We start from the raw sequence: 16587 nt of genomic DNA on the forward strand, positions 1-16587 counted from the left end.
CCGGGCACGTACAGTGAAACGGGAGTTTGTGTCGCGACTCTCGTCCAGGCACTGCGGTGCGCGCAGGCCCGGGGAGCCCGCCCGGGTGGGCCCTCGCTGCAGCCGGTACAGCAAGCAGCAGCGGGAGCCGCGCTGGGGGCGGACGAGCACGCCCGCGCGCGCACCCAGCCCCCCGGGTGGCGAGGGCGGGAGCAGCCGCTGCTCCTCGGCCCCGCTGGGCGCCGGAGCCGGTTTCCCGCCGCTGGCTTCCCGCCGCCGGCTCGTGCCCGCGGCCGCGCTGCCCCTGTAGGATCCCGTCCCGCAACCCGCGACTGCTGCGGGGCAGCCGGCGGGGCCGCCCCGAGCGCTCGGCCGCCACCCCCCAGATTTGGGGATGCTGAAACTTTTTTTCACGTTTCCGCAATGTCACGATTTCCGCTTCCCTCCTTCAAAAAAAAAAAAAAAAAAAAGAAAGAAAGAAAGAAACACACCACCCCCGAGCCGCCCGCGCTCAGAGCAGCTCGCGGCCGCCGGCGCTGCTCGCAGCCATGGAGGAGCCCGAGGCCGCGGGGGCCGCCGCGCCGCCGCCCGGGCTGCGCTCGCTGCTGCCTCCCCGGGAGCTGCTCCGCTCCCGCAAAGGGCAGCTCCTCCTCGCCGAGGCGGTAAGGGCGGGGGGCGGCGGGGCTCGCACGGATTAGGCGGGCGGGGGAGGAACTGCCGGGGCCGGACCGCAGACCCCTGGGCTGGGGACAGAGCGCCTGGTGAGGCGGGGGGCTCCGGGCCCGTCTCCCCGAAACGTGCCGGTTACCGCCGGAGACGGGGGCGGTGCGCATGGGAGCGGGCTCACCCCGTTTGTAAGCTGAGCCGCAGCCCTCAGTGTCGTTCGCCTGAGCACAGCGGGAGGGGAGTGGAGGGAGAGCACAGCTGGGGGGAACCTCACGGCCCCTTTAGTTGATTGTGCTCGGGCAGAGCACGTTAGGAAACCAAACTACTTCCCACGTTAAGCTTCCAGTGCCTTAAGAGTGTTCCCCTTTAGCAGGAACCTCTTTTGAGTTAAAAATGGCTTTGATTTTGTTTAACCTCTTTGCAGTGTGAATCCAGTGACCACTACTGACCAGATTTGCATTATCTCCCCGTGCCACGGGGGAGGCTTGGTTTACATGAGGGCTTGGATGTCACAAAAGACCTTACTCATTAATTTAGGATGTGTGGCACTACATCGATCATCACTTTGGTCCTGAGCACTCGGAAAGCTGTTTGTACCTGACTGCAGCAAGGGACACGCTTGCTCACTGCTACAGAGCCAGTTAGCTTTGTGTGAAAGTACCAAACAGTAATCATTAGAAACAAGCTTAGTCTGGTGCTGGAAACACTGCTCCCCCAGAAATACTCTGTGGTTTTTCCTTTAGGTCCGAGTTGTGAGATTGGGGCTGGTGGTAATTACGAGGCCTTTCAGTTTTGGTGTAACACTTTCCAGTGTTTTACTTGTAAAGGCTGAAAGCCTGACAGCTAAAACACAGTACCCCCCTGGCAGGGAAAGGGAAAACTTACTCCCATGGGCGGGGGTGTTTGACAATCAAAAGTTAAATCTTGATATGAAGTTAGTTGATTGAAATTAGAGTTTCAACATCATCTATGCTAGAAATAATGAGACATTTAAACACTAAGTTCTCTGTAATATTAGCTGGAATTTTGACTGCGGGTAGTCAAATACCAGGACAGTCCAAACCAGTAGTCAGGTTCGTGGAGCGCTGTGTAGATGTGTAAGGTGTCTCTGGCTATCCACTGCACTAGCTCAGAGATGAAAACAAAGAAATTCAAGCAAAAGAAAGGGAAAGAAGGGGCAGAAGGAGGCAGCTCTGTCAAGAGCTTGCCCAGCGGGTGTGTGAGGCTGTGGGTGCCCGGGGAACAGCCAGGAGATGCGAGGCTGCCTGACAGGAAAAATCATTGATTCAGGAGATGACTATGACTTCTGCGGTGCGGAACATGGGCCTTGGGCTGGGTAGCAGCAGGCCACAGGTTGTATCAGCTCCACCAAAAATGCTGTAAAAAGTCGAGGTACCCCCCATCATTCATACAGCATCTGTAGTTTTCAAAACCATACATTTAGAACATACCAAAGCCCAACTAACTTTGCTCCTTTGGCATGTCTTTTTGTCACATACAACAACATATACTCAATTTTGCTATACAAGCTTACAGCCAGTAAACTATGACTTTCAGAGAGCCTGGCTTTTTAATCTCTGAATGGTGACGTATTTGAGGAATATTGTTTTGGTCACGGGATCAGACTCACCCTTTTGTTGTCATAGAGAAGCACTGATTATGCCTCCTTGGAGTAACAAAAACTGCTCTGTCTTGAAAAAACAGGAATTTATCCTTCGTAAGGCCACTCAGGACTTCCTGAGGGTTTGGCTGGCTGAAAGCAGCTCCAAAATCCCATCTGCTGAAGTTGCAGTGAAGCTGTCTGTGTGCTCCTTGCAGGCCAGCCCACGCGCTTAGGATGTTTCCTGGCAGAGGGGAGGCAGCAGTAGTTTTTCTCCAGTTGTCTCAGCTTTGCCAGAAGGAATCCTTGAAGGCAACACAGGCCCCAGCATAAATCCAGCCTGTATACAATTAGAGAAATGCAGTGCCAAATAATTGAAGATGAGTCCAAGTTAAATCTATCCTATTTTAAATCTGTGTTTCATCTTTAGCTTTGTATTTCTTGTCTTGAATGTTTGATTTTTCCTCTTCGACACAGTACTAATGTGGGGTGGGGTTGGGTTCTGCATAAATATATGTAAATAATATTCATAGGATACAGATTTTGAGTAGTGTCTTTTGTTCAGAAACAAAATGGGGTTCTCATTGCATATATATCTGACACATTATTACTTGGCAGCTTGGCAAGTCACAAGAAAAGTGCCTTATTTCTCTGTCTATAAAGTCATGCAAATACTGGCATCTCTGCAGGTAGTCCAGAGGTTCTCTGATCAACTGCAGGAAATGCCAAGTCAGTTTTTTCAACAATTTCAGCGAACCACCATACAATAAAAAATATATTACCTCCAAAGTGAAGAACAGCAAAAACTTGCAGACATATCTTGACTGGCGTAGATGGTTATACTTCTCCTTTTCGGTCTGTGGCAGAAAGGGAACAGGAGTTGGCTTCAGCAAATTCCCTCAGCCCAGTGACCGTGCTGGTTGTGTACTTGGTGGAAGTAACTTCACTAAAATGCCAGTATAAGTGGCTGGCAAATGATTGGTTCAGCTGTCATAAATGATAGCAGACCAACTCAGACTGTAAATTAAGACAACTTCCCCACTCACCCCAGTCCGTTCCCTTCCCTCACACTGCTGGGGGCCTGGGAGTGCTGGTGCCCACAGCGCGTCCCAGGGTGGCCCAGGGAAGGGGGTTCAGGCAGCTGTGCCGGGAGCGTGGGAGCTCAGCACTACCAAATTGAAGGAAACTGTCCTAGTCACTTTTTTAAAATAACGTTTATACCTATTTTTCACATGAAGCAAGCATGGATCTTTATGATGTTCAGGTGTCATTTTCATGTCGGCATGTAAACGGCTCTGTGGGCTATCAGGTCTGGGCATTCTGGTGCTTCCTCTAGAACAAGTTAGGCTAATGAAGCTGATTACTGCTAGAAGCTTGATTATAATCTCAAATTTTATATGGAGAAGGAAGTTACCCCTCTGCTCCTTTTCCTTTTGATCTTCCTGCCTTATTAATTTTTTTATTCCACCTGGGATAGCTACACAGTCACAAAGAAGCAGTAACATCAAGTACTTGTATAAGCTTGGCTGTCTCTCCTGATCCTGTTTATTCTGTCTTGCTCCTACACTTTCTCATCAACATTCTTTATCTGCCAGGTTAATTTTTTCTCTTTCTTTTTTTCTTTCTATTTTCTCCCCATACCATCATGTCTTCTGTATATTATAGCACTCTCTTAAGCTACTCATTTTTCTGGAATACTCAAGTTGCTATCTTGAAGGTCAACATCTCATCCATGCTCTTTTTGCCCCTTAAGAGATGCATTTTTCAGCCCCCTCTGTCCTGTGTTGGAACCATTTAACAGCCACTCTCATACCTGCCACCAGAGCTTGTCCAGACAATCCACATTTATGCATCCTGCTGCTCACCCCGGGTATTTCAGTCAAGCTTTTGTGTTTGTCCTGGTGACTATTTTAATTGGTGTCCCCTTAGTCCCCTGAAGCCAGTATGCAGTAGCACTATGTATTTTTTTAATAATATTTAATATGAATATGTAAGGTTGTCCTGTATAAGGTTGTGTCACCTTTGTGGTGATACAAAGGATGTAGAAATCATTGTGCCTGTTTTTCTCCTCTTTTCCTGTCTGTCTTCTGTCTTTTCAGTCTTCTCTGAACTGACCTTCATACCTGAAACTTCCAGCTGCTCTGTGTACAGCCTCCTTCAAAGACAAGCCCTGTGCCTTCCTCTGGGTCTGCAGCCAGCAGGTGACCCTTGCAGCTGTTTCTGGGGGAATCAAGAACTTCACCTCAATGACAGATAATGATGGAGAAGAAGTAACTGCATAGCAGGGACTACTAAGTGATACACTTTCTCTCTCTGCCAATAAACAACAACAAAATGGACTCTTGTCCAAAAGAGATCACTGCTAGCCACTTTTAAACCTGTTTAAGCAAACCTGTTATTTTCTGTGGAGGGGAGACAAGCAGCAGGCATTTAACAGCGCGGAGCAGCAAGCGGTGGGCACCAGGGTGTGTGTAGTAGCGCACAATGATGTCAGCTGCTTCCTGGCCTCTGCATCGTCCCCAACGGGCTGCAGCGGGTCTGTCTCCCTGCACAGAGGAGACACACGCCTTCATGCTCTGCCATGACCTCAGCACTCCAGCAGTCCTCCCTCCCTTAAGGAGCACACTGCTTTCTAACCACTGTAACTAATTATTTTTATACCTTAAATTGCAAGCTGGTTATATGATGAAGTACAACTTCACAACACCTGGCCAGTTTAAGAAGCCCAGCAATACAATATTAAGTATAATGACATGGAAGAAAATTTCTTTTCAAAACACAATACCAAAAAAGTCCCTTTAAAAAAGAAAAGTACATTCCTATTCCCACAAAAAAAAAAAAGGTGCTTAATGAAGAATCAGGCCTCCTTTTTGCCAGGATTTTTTATAATCTTACCGCTGCCAGAAAGATCCTGCTCTGGTTTTTGCTGCACTAGAGCTTCCTGCATCTAAATATTCCTCCACAGTGAAGCTGGCAACAATCACACTAAACTTTCCTAAACTTTCAGCAGCAGTGCAGGAACTACTCAGACTCCTAGCTGCTATCAATGCCGAGGATGCAATCCCAAAGGAAAAAAGAACCCCCCTGTGTAAATACAAATGGACAGAATTGACAAAGCACTTTTTTTTTTTTTCTCCCAGAAGCAGCGATGCTTTCTGAGCCTGAAAGTGCTAGAAAAGACCTGGCAACTGCATTGAGACTCATAAACTTCCTCTCTAGCTGCTTTTTTTTTTTTTTCAGTGTAGACACAGAGCTGTTAAAAAAATGACAAGATCCCACTGCTTGGCCTTTCTTCTGAAACCACTTTTAAACATGCAGCTTCACGAAAAAAAGGTGCAAAACCAGTGTGGTGTGCAGTGCATGATTTGACAGTCTTTAGAGGTCAGGCTATATTCTGAAGGTTGCTTTTGAGTTTGTCATTTTTAGAGCAACTTTCAGTTCACCACATGTTTGTCTCAAAGACTAAGTCTGGAAAAGTTAGTAGATTTTAAAATGGACAACTAATATTTCCCCAGATGCCAGTTTCTCCAGATCAGACCGATTGAGAAAGCTGAAATGCTCAGACTGATCCTTTTGTCTCTTCAGCAACTTACCTCGCATCCGAGCAGGAATCCCACCAGCACACCAGAGCAGGAGTCCCTTGGCGTGCTGTTGCCACAAAACAAGTTTCTGTTTGCACCCTGAGCCATGTCACGGCAGGGTCTTGGGCACTGCACTGCATTTCAGACCACATCGACCTGCGCAGGGCCATCAGGGTGAGGGAAAGACAGCAGGAACCCTAAGTTACACAAATTACCATAAGGCTGATCTTAGGAGAACACAAAGGCTCTTTATTTCACCTAACAGTTAACTCTTCTGACAGAAAAACTTTTTCCTCTGTATAAAGGCAGACAGAGCACAGGAGTTACGATATCAAACAGAATTGAGATCAAAGTGATCTCTACTGTGCATCATCAACTTACATATCTGAAATTTGCCTCTCTGCTTCCCCTCGCTGCTTAAGTGTGATGTATTATTTAACAGTGCATTTAATTCTTTCATAAGAGATTTATCAAGTTTAGTCCAGGTCTAATGTTCTGCTACTGAAAGGGGGTTGGTTGGTGGGACCTATCCTGAACATGGCTCCTCCCTGCTGCCTTTCATCCCTGCATACTTCTGTCTTTAAGTCTCAGCTATCACACACTTTCCTTTAGCCACAAAAAGGAAGATTATTTTTTTTAAACACCAGAATAAGTAAGAAAAATGTCCTAGCTACATGCTGATTTCTTTTTAAACCAAGTAAACGTGAAACAGTGTCTTGTCTGAATTATGTTCCATAAATGCGAGTGAAGCAGATTCACAAAGTTAAAGTCCAGTCCTTTCTGGTTTTAGTTCATGGGAGTGGGAGGAGAATAGGTGGTGTGATAGGCAGGACAAAGAAGTCCTCACTCCTCTCAGCAGTTTTCAAGTTCTGTTATAGCCACTTCTCTTCAAAGAGTTTGTATCCCTTTTCATTCATAGAAATAAAATACCACATTAAGACTAAGATACATTGAATGAATTCTCTCCACTATGTGAAACCTCTAGAAAAACCTGCTATGAAGCTATGTAAGCAATAAGCAAATGATAATAGGATAAATAACAACAAATAGGGTAAATACTAACAGGTAACAGGCCTCAATGAAGAAGTGAACTCCATATATTATACCAGATCAGTCTCTAACAGCCCAATGAAACAAGAACAATGCATAGGCGTTTTAAGATAAATATAGTATCTTACTAAAAATGTCACATCCTCTCAGACTTCACCACCCAGTCCTAATGGATCAAAACAATATACTCCAGTTATTAGCATCCTGGTCAAGAACTGACTGCTTTCCCCCAAAAACCAGGCTTAGAATAAAGGCTTGTTAAGTTATTTAATAAATTATTTCAACAGCATTGAACTGCTCCGTTACCTTCTAAATGGGCTCTTTTGATACATATATTTGAGGGTTGACTGAGCTCTCACAGGAGCAGCTATTAATTAATAATTAATTAGAGGAGTCTCATATTTCAAGTATAATAATGATTTTTTTTTTGAGGTGCAGGCAGTTCCTGGGAACACATGGCAGCAGCAAGCAAAGAAATCCATAGATCTGAAATGTAATGAGGCAGATGCATTGATTGTCACAGGCCAAACATTTATGCTTTTCAAGAAGCCAGATCTGCCTTCAGACGTGCCATCTGGTGGAAAATAATTAATCTATTTTCAGTATTATATCAGTGAGAATGTCAGTGTCTCGATTTAGAAGTTACAAAAAAAAAATATCCTTGTAATCTAATACTCAAACAGTACCTACTGCTGTGTTGACCAAAATCATCTCTGAGCATTGCTAAGGGAGAGATTTGCTTCCAAGAGGAAATAGAGCAGCTCTGGTGCGAACTAGCACATAATACACTTGCAGAAAGTGTTTTATTCAGTATGCTAGCTACTTTTTTATTTTATGCTAACTTGAAGAAAACAGCAATGAGTTACCACACGAGGCAGTAGAGCAGTAGGGCTGGAGCCCCTTCCTGGAGGTGGCCAACTCCCAGTACATCATTTGAAAATGTTATTGTTTCTCCACAGTTGCCTCACGTCCCACTTTCACATACACATACAGTAGCTGAAAGTCCAGCACTTTGCTACTGTCTGGTTTAGGTAAAAATGCCTTTTCTTTAGCTATTTTCCCATTGTGAAACTTTCTATTTTGAGCCATAAACTCTATTCTAAAGGTTTTTAATTGAACAGGAAAACAAATGCCATTTTTATTATTTTGTAGAGTTAGGAAAAATCATGGAGATAACTCCCATAGATTTGGTTTATCTGTCATATTCCTCTCTAAAACAGCTGTCTACACTGGAAAACTAGAACCAGAGACTTCCAGAAATCACAGAATAATTAATTCTTAGTTCTTTTCTATCCGTCAACAGCAGACTTTTTTCTTTGAACTCTAAGAAGATTATAAATGCTGAGTTACTTTGAGCTATCTGAGCAATGATTTGGATTTCAAAGGAGACCTGGCACAGCTGAAAGCTTAAAGCTATGTTTGCTTGGCAATGCCTCACTCTATTTTCAGAATTATGTTGTCAGAACTGCTTACAATCTCGAGCAAATTACTGACTCAGAAAGGTGCAAATCCACCGAGCTCTCTGGAAAGTCAATTTCACACCCTTTGAAATGAACACCATTACTTCAGATTTATTCCATGCTAAACAAAAAAAATTCATTTGGCTCAAAAAAAAAAAAAAAAGTAGGAAACAAGATGTGCCATCACCAGTAACACTGACAGAAATGTGCAGGGAGAATAACATTTCAAAGCTGCTCAGCTGCCTGAGGCTCTGCTACTCCATGCGAATAACGAGTGTTTTCCCTTTACTCTAGGTGCTGTCATTTATCATCTTTATCTGCTACATTGCATCTCTAGCTGCCTCTTTCATGATGGCACCGCTCCTAGAGTTTCTGCTGGCACTGTTTCTTTTTTTTGCCTATGCCTCCAAACTTAATGAGAAGTTTAAAGGGGTCTACTGGCCTTTGGCGGTAAGTGAAATGTGCAATATAAAACCACATATTTAATTGTACAGTATAACATGAGTAAAAGGAACTATACAGGAGTTTAGGTTGACAGTTAATAACTTCACCTCCTTATTAGAAACTTGTCCATACTGCCTTTCATTCAAAAGGTCCCAAAGCACTCTTTAAACTATGCTATACTGCATAGTACAGCTTTCTTGGTGCCGACACAAAACATTGTTTTATTAAAGCACAGAATTTATGCCCGATTCCAGGCAAACGGCTTAGGCCTGGATCTTCAGAAACAGGCAAGATCACCCTAACTCTGACTGCTGGTGAGGTCTCCCTAATATTGCCACCCTTACAAATGGGGAAACTGAGGCATGCTATATAGTCATGCACATACTTTACTAAAATGTTTTTAAATTCTCAGGTAAGTGCTGTTTTGATGCAGAGTCATACTCACATGCAAACAAATTGACGACTACTTCTGTTACAGAGGGAAAGCCCCACAGTTTGTGCCACAGATGCTCATTCACACAGAGGAAGCCACAGCCTCTTCCTGGGGAGTTTCCAGGTTCGGTGTGGCAGGTGATTACTGCACACTGGCCACTGGATGGCTCTGTTGCTTCAGACATCCATTGTCAAGGGAGCATTTGCCTAGCAGTACACATACTTCAAAAAAAAAAAGCTAATCCCATCGATCTGGAGTCTCTTTTGGTACAGTCCAGCAGTAATTCGTCATAGTGAGATTTGAGTTAAAGCTTTCAATGTATAAAAATAACATTAGCAAGGCCATTGGTGGATAAAACAATAGCGGTGACTTTGACTGACAATGTGCATGGTTTTCAGATGGTAATCTCAGATCCATCATTTTCCTGTTTTCTACGTGCATCTGATGCCAGAACTAAGACCAAAAAGCACTTGTATATTTATTATGGCCATTACCATAATATACTCCAGCCGCAGAATGTAGATAACTGACCTTGTCCTGACTTCAGAAGAGTCAAGTTTCTTGTAGGATTTGTGTTTTGAGACAGTATCTTATTCATCCATCTGTTCCGAACAGGCAGAAGACCTAATTGTGAACAGAGGTCAAGATACCATTATCCCAGCTCACATGATTTACACATGCCCTGGGAATCACAGCTCTTTATTTACTATACAGTTCAGGCACACTGTTGCTCTAGCACATCATTGCCTGTTTTACAGGGCACGGCCCCTGCCCTGCAGAGCTGGTCTCTGCCACAGATGCATGTGTGTCAATGACAGCAACGGCTACATTCACTTCAGGCTAGCTGTTGGAGTTACAGGTGTACATACTAAGCAGAAATCATAGTTTTGAACACTAGAAGTGTTTAGTTCCTAAATGGGGAATTCCTACAGACAGGCCTACTTCTATAGAGAAACAAGCATGTGCCTGTTCCCCTCAGGAACTGGTATGCTCCTCTGGAGCCTTTGGTACCACAGCAGTTCTGCTTAAAGATGAGACTTTTCAAGGCATTTCAAATTATTCTTCCATTAGCCCTTGCTGCGCTGCAAGTTAAATGTCACAGAAAGATAGCCCTTGTCAGCCTGAACAAAGGTCTGCCTGCCCTGCGCATGTTAAAAGTAGGATTTATACCAACATCTGTAAGAGCAGAAGCTTATGCCAAGATTCTGGTCATCTCACATTTAAAAATATTTCCCAGATGAACAATTCATCTGCTATAAAATACCAGGCTGTAGTGAACAGTCCAGCATCAGGCAAGTCCACTGACGCAACAACAAAGGTTTTTAACGGTCATTTCTGAAATAATTTTTAGAGGAGTTTGTATGTTGGAATTACATGACTAATCTGAGAATGCAACGTTGCTTTTTTTTACAGGATTTCTTGCGGTGCGTCACTGCTGCCATTATTTACTTTGCCATTTCAATTGCTGCTGTCTCAAAATATAATGACGGAGCATCTAAAGCAGCAGGAGTAAGTAGATGTGAGCTTTCTACTCAGGTATTTTGGTGAACTGCGTATGGACATACTTTAGAAACAATTCAACTTTGACCCCATTGCAAGTAGTAGACGTTTCTTCAGTTAACTAATGGAGAATTAATTTGCCTAAAGCAAGGAAGAAATGGTCAGTTATTTAGAAAAAACGGTTTTGAATCAAAGAATAGGTTTTTCATCCTAACAGTGCTGCTTAGTGTTAACTTTACTACTTAGGGAAGGCACCTATTCTGCTTTTTAATTTCACTAGCTGCACAGGGAAAATAAACTCCTCTGTTCCTGCAAAGAACATCAAGATCCTCAAATGGAGAGAGTAATAACAGTAGAAGAGAAATCAAATCTGTAACTACTAGGGACAGCCTAAATTAAGTAATTTCAACCTGCTGCCTCTACTGCTTAATTTTACTTGGATGAGTTGAAACAAGAGCAGTGTCATTTTACCTTCCAGTGTATTGACTGCCCAGGAAAGAGCCTTCATCAGCAGCATTTTGTGTTCAGAAATAAGATACATCCTGTCCATCTGCAACTTGACTCTAAGCCTCAATAATGTATGCAACATAAATAAAATTTGCATAATAATTTTAAAAGATAGGGAAGAACAATACCTAGTAGTAGTAGTTAGCCAGCAACCCTTACCAAACCATCATGAGTCATACACAATTTCAAAACAAAGATCTTGTTTTAATCTTTGCCACTTAGTTTAGACATGGAGCAGTGCAACATAGCATTTACCCTAGCTTCTCAGACTGAAAACCAGCCTATTCTTGCCACGCTGCTGCTGCTTTGACACTAAATAGGTAGCTCCAGAATAATTTTGTCTCAAACTAGTTCACTCTGCAATAGAGATGTTTCCTTTCAAACCAGAAAAAAAAAAAAAATTCCAGAGAAATCACAATGATTTCTTGGTGGCAAAGAGATGCCCTGGATGGTGGAGTGCAGGTTATGTTCTCCTGTAGCTCCCAGCGTAGGGCAATGCTGATGCTTAGAACATGCTCACAGCCAGAGAATGATGTAGCCTGGGAAGGGCGAAGGACGCATCTGATAGAGCAACTGCAAGTATCTCTACTCAGGCTCCCAAATTAGCTGCAATTTAGTTGATGCCAATAGGTCACAAGACATTTCCCTTCCCTATCTTTTTAGAAAAGCACAGGCCAAAAAAGTCAAGCTCAAGTTTTCTTTAAGAGTTTTTCTTGTGTCAGTTAGGCTTGTTTTGCTTTGTCACTGATGGACGTGAACTGTAGTTAAAGAGTAGTATTTTGCCGTTTTAGGTGTTTGGATTTATAGCCACAATAGTGTACGCCATTGATTTCTACATAACCTTCAACGACCTGGTTACTTTTCTCAAGCAAGGCAGTTCTGATTCCCCTGAAGAGCGCAAGTCAGAAGGTAGGTAAATTCCCCGTTCTGGTTATACAAGCGTGTAACATGAGATTTTCTTCTCCATTTCACCCTTCACAGGAGAGCAAGAGTACTCACTTAGTAATAACAGTTTATTCTTGTCTACCTTTGTTTTGTATGCCACAACTATGCTGAATTATGAAGCGACTTAGTCTTAAAATACAACAACTGGAATTTCAGTGATTTATAAAGATAACTAGCATGTCAGGAATGTGAAATTTCTCAGAGTTTTGCACCATCCAACTTTGAAAGGCCCCAAATCCAATTACAGAAATTATGGTGCAGCACAGATTTTTTTTCCTCTCATCAAGATGTCTTACCTTAAAAATAAACATCTACCTTTTTTTTTTCTCCCAATAACTTATTAATTATTAACATCCATTAGACCACAGTCTTTTATGTCCAATAGCACTTTTCTCTGTTATCTCTTTGTCATGATTACTCAGGGTCAAGCTTTGACCATCTGTGGGCAAATGGCCTTGAAATCCAAGGGCCACACAGCATAAAATTAACAAGACTGTTGTCAAATTTCATTCTAATACAGGAGGTACAGTCTACCTCAAATCGTACATATCTACTTAGACAAAGATAAAAAGAGGGACCTGCTGTTGGTAGTTTAAATCCATTTCAAGTCAAGTAAGGACACTGGTAGCTATTTTGCAGTACCCAGGAGCCCAAATCAGGCATCATACCCCTGTGATACTACTCATTGCACCCACAGCAATGAAAGATCACTCCACGCTTCGAAACAAACAAACAAGTCCCAGAACCCCCAAAAACACCCCACACAAAACCAAGACCCACAAAAGCCCTCAAAAACAAACACTGAAGACAGGCGTACAGAGTCCTAGAAGGTAAATAGTAATGCTAACAGTCTTTTCTAGGTACTTTAGTAGACTGTTAAATGTTTTGCAAGCTTTAGGCCAGAATAAGAGACAAAGAAAAGAAGAATTAAAGGAACAGATCATAGGAAACAGACTGACCAAAAACTGTTTATGCCCACAAACTGAACTGACCTCAAGATCAGGTGGCAAGGGTACAAAATTAGGCTAAAGATTAGATCTCATTTCCTTGGAAATGGAGAGAGAAATATATAAACTTACAAATATGCTGTCACGCAGCTTTGTGTCGGTGATTTGACCATGCAAGAAGGGCCCTGCAGCACTGTTCTCCCAGCACCAAACTCATGTTCATGCTGGGGCTCTCAACTGCCGAGGCCAGAAATCCCTTGATTCCTTGCAAGCTGAGTCTCAAGCCTGGGCTAGATGTACCTCTGTAAGCCTACTGGGATGTCTTAATGTCTTGAAGCTTCTGGTTTTCAGATACATTTAACTGGCAGTGCGTAACCGTGACCCGCAGCAAACAGCAGTATTCCAGTACAGGAAGCACGTCTTCAGCAGACTTCCTCTTGGTGGCCATGCTAACAATAGTATCTCTGCAGCTTCTTTCCTTTCAACTGTAATCTACGTTGTAGTGGTCTAAGTGCCTCTCAGCAGCATTTCTCCAGTCCTTTGAAACACCATTTAAAGCTCCATCACGTCAGAACTGTCGCTTTACAAGCCTCTTCCGAAACATGCCACATCCTTTGAAGCAGATACCTGCCAAAGAGCAGCATATCTCTCCCAGCCAGAGCTAAAGCTGACATGGAGATTTCCCGTTTTCATTTTCACTATTGTTCCTTGTTTTAAATTTCAGATGAGGACTCGGATTCTGACTCAGACTGAAGAACCAAACACCAACCAACTGTGAAGGGAAGATGATCAAGCACTTTGCTCTTTGCTGAACACGCTGCCAATTGAAACATCTCCCTTATTTCAGCCTCAGTATCCTCTTTCCACCTCCCTGTTTATGGAATCACCAAAGCACAGACAGGGCAGTGATGTGGAAAAGGAGACTATTCCCAATGCCATTAGACACTTCTTCAGAACTATGGATTTTACAGTAGTTCAACCTGCCAGACATCTGTATCCAAATAACACATCTCAGTTCTCTGTTGCCCCTCCTTACTCAGCACTACAATGTACTGAGTAAATGGGAACATCGTATTTTAAACATATAACCAGAGCTTTTCATGTGCTTTCTTAATTCCAAATCTTTAACACTTAATAGCTTTTGTACTTCTTGCTGTGCCAAAGAAGAGAGGCTCAGAATGCCTCTACTTTATTTGTATTTTTCTTGATTAACTAACAGTATTTCTTTATCTGAAGACTGAATGTTCCACTGTCTCAAGCACTGAAGGCATAGATTATAGTTAATATGTTGGCTTCAATACGTTTGTATTTACTGCCTATCTGCAACAAGAAAAAGTGACAACTGGAATTCTGCAGCAAGAACAACCCTCAAAGTATAATTCTGCTGCAGGGTAGCTGGCTCGTCAGACATTCACAGTATCACTTTTTTAAGCTGTTTGGATGGGGTCACATCTCATCTTCTACAATTTCATCACAGATAACGGAGTAGAACAGATGAGGCATCGTCTTAACTGGTCCCTTCCTGCCATTTGCGTGGAAGCCCTTGTACGTGTTTGCACGCACAGGTAAGGAAGGCTTGCCAAATACCATCCAACAGCATCTGCCTATCAAAGCCCGCAAACATTTGTGTGCAAGATGTCACTGTCTGATCTCGTACTCTGCGTTGCAAACACTGGTCCTCCCATGAGAAGTAGCGCTGGACTTAGTCAGCTGGGTTTGCAAAACAGATGACTGTTTCTGTAAAACTCAGGATAGCTGGGCCCCAGCAGGGCAATACATCCTTTCCACTGTGAAAAGGCCAAAAACCCAACCTCTAAACTAAAGAACGCCTGCAACATGTTTCAGTTTGTTTGGGTTTTTTTCCCCCTGGAAAAACATGATTTATCTTGTAGTCTAGTATTCTGGGGAAAAGCCGCCTGAATGTACAAGAAAGTGTTTCCACAGGCTGCACAACCTACCTTGAAATATTTGTATCCACCTATAAATACATAATGCTTGGAAAAAGCATGTTTCAAAGAAAACTGCATACATTTTTTAAAAATTAATATAGTACCAGAACAGGTGGCCTTAACAGAAAGTAATTAAGATGAGAGCAGATGGTACTAACAGAGTAAATTAAAAATCAGGATAAAACAATAAAGGCAGATTTCCTTTGGAACAAAATTACTGCTTGTGCTCCAATTCCCTGCTAGCAGCTGGCTGCTGACAGGCAGAAACACGGTACCTACAAGTGCGCAAGTGCTTGGGGAGGTGCTGGCCAGATTCGGAGCTAACAGGCAGCTCCTACATCTCCTGTTTCCAAGACCACTGAACAAAAGCAAAACAAATGGTTGCTGACAAATAATCTTTGCTTTATGAGAAGGAGCTCTTTGGACCTTTTCTGGTATGAAATTCTATGTTTCTTTCTTTTCTATTGTCATATTTTACTGGCATGCACTGTGATGTCAGGGGACCTGGGCTCATTTTTATATTCAATAGTTTTGTATTTCTCTTTAATTAAAAAATGTACTGCATGTCACAGCTGGAAACTAGTACATGGTTAACATTTAGAAACCATGCTGGATTAAACCTCTTTTCATAGAAATGCTGGGTGCCTTTACTGGTTTTGCTGCCTTGCCTCTGACCAGCGAGACTAACGGTGATTCAAGGAACTCCATCAGGAAGGACACTGTGTGCTGGGGAGGCAACAATAGCACAAAGCCAGCACTGGAGACCAATCACTCATGCTTACACGTCTTGCAAAGAGAAACTTCATCTTCAGCGCATAAGCATGAAAGAATTTAACCCAGAATTAGTTTTAGCATATTTAGTAGACATCAGAGATACAGTGCTCTTACTTGGTAAGTAATAACATTGTGAACAACAGTCCCCTTCGGGTTTGCCCTTCACAGACATGTTACAACCTGAAATCTGCTAAGGTTTTCTAGTAACTTTTTCATATTGGAACGCTCATAAAAATTATCAGAACAGGCAAACAAAATTGCTCATTAAGTGCTTCAGAACTACCGTAGCAGACAGGCAATGAATTGCCTTGTCCACCAAATTTCATTATTAGCATTCAAGTATTTGATGATTTCATTTATTTCTCAGCAGTGTGCTCCCAGGGTCAAGCACTTGTGTTAAGATTCCAGCCTTCTATTTAAAAAGATCTGTTTCCCTGACTGAAGTAAAGTACACTTCTATATTTTATGAGTATCATTTCAAAAAAGATAATTCAATTTAAAATAATTACTTTAATGCCAATTCTGATTTGGTGGGGGTGGAAGGGGGCAAGGCTTACTCAGTCTTTTGTTCATCTCCTGCCAGCAATATTGCACTAAGCTCAGAGTCCAGTGTAGGGGAGAGGAAAAGTCTGTCTGTTTCTTTAGCTTGTTTTTTTTGTTTGCTTGTTTTACCTCAAATGATAAGATCAAAATAGTGGGAGCACTGGTTTCTCTGCAGTTTGAGATTCGTGACACAAGCATGATGTTACACC

General features: G+C 42.9%; 1 protein-coding gene across 1 annotated transcript; it reads left to right on the forward strand.

Moving 5' to 3' along the window:
- The first annotated feature begins 456 nt into the window (after nt 1-456).
- On the forward strand, nt 457-15643 carry CMTM3 (CKLF like MARVEL transmembrane domain containing 3). The gene is made up of 5 exons (XM_086758044.1): nt 457-641; nt 8631-8786; nt 10627-10722; nt 12012-12129; nt 13837-15643. The coding sequence occupies exons 1-5, from the start codon at nt 528-530 to the stop codon at nt 13863-13865; spliced, it is 513 nt and encodes a 170-aa protein (XP_086614170.1). The 5' UTR covers nt 457-527; the 3' UTR covers nt 13866-15643.
- The last annotated feature ends 944 nt before the right edge of the window (nt 15644-16587 follow it).

This window comes from Chlamydotis macqueenii, chromosome 13 (genome assembly GCF_036417535.1).
Source record: "Chlamydotis macqueenii isolate bChlMac1 chromosome 13, bChlMac1.mat, whole genome shotgun sequence".
NCBI classification, from domain to species: domain Eukaryota; kingdom Metazoa; phylum Chordata; class Aves; order Otidiformes; family Otididae; genus Chlamydotis; species Chlamydotis macqueenii.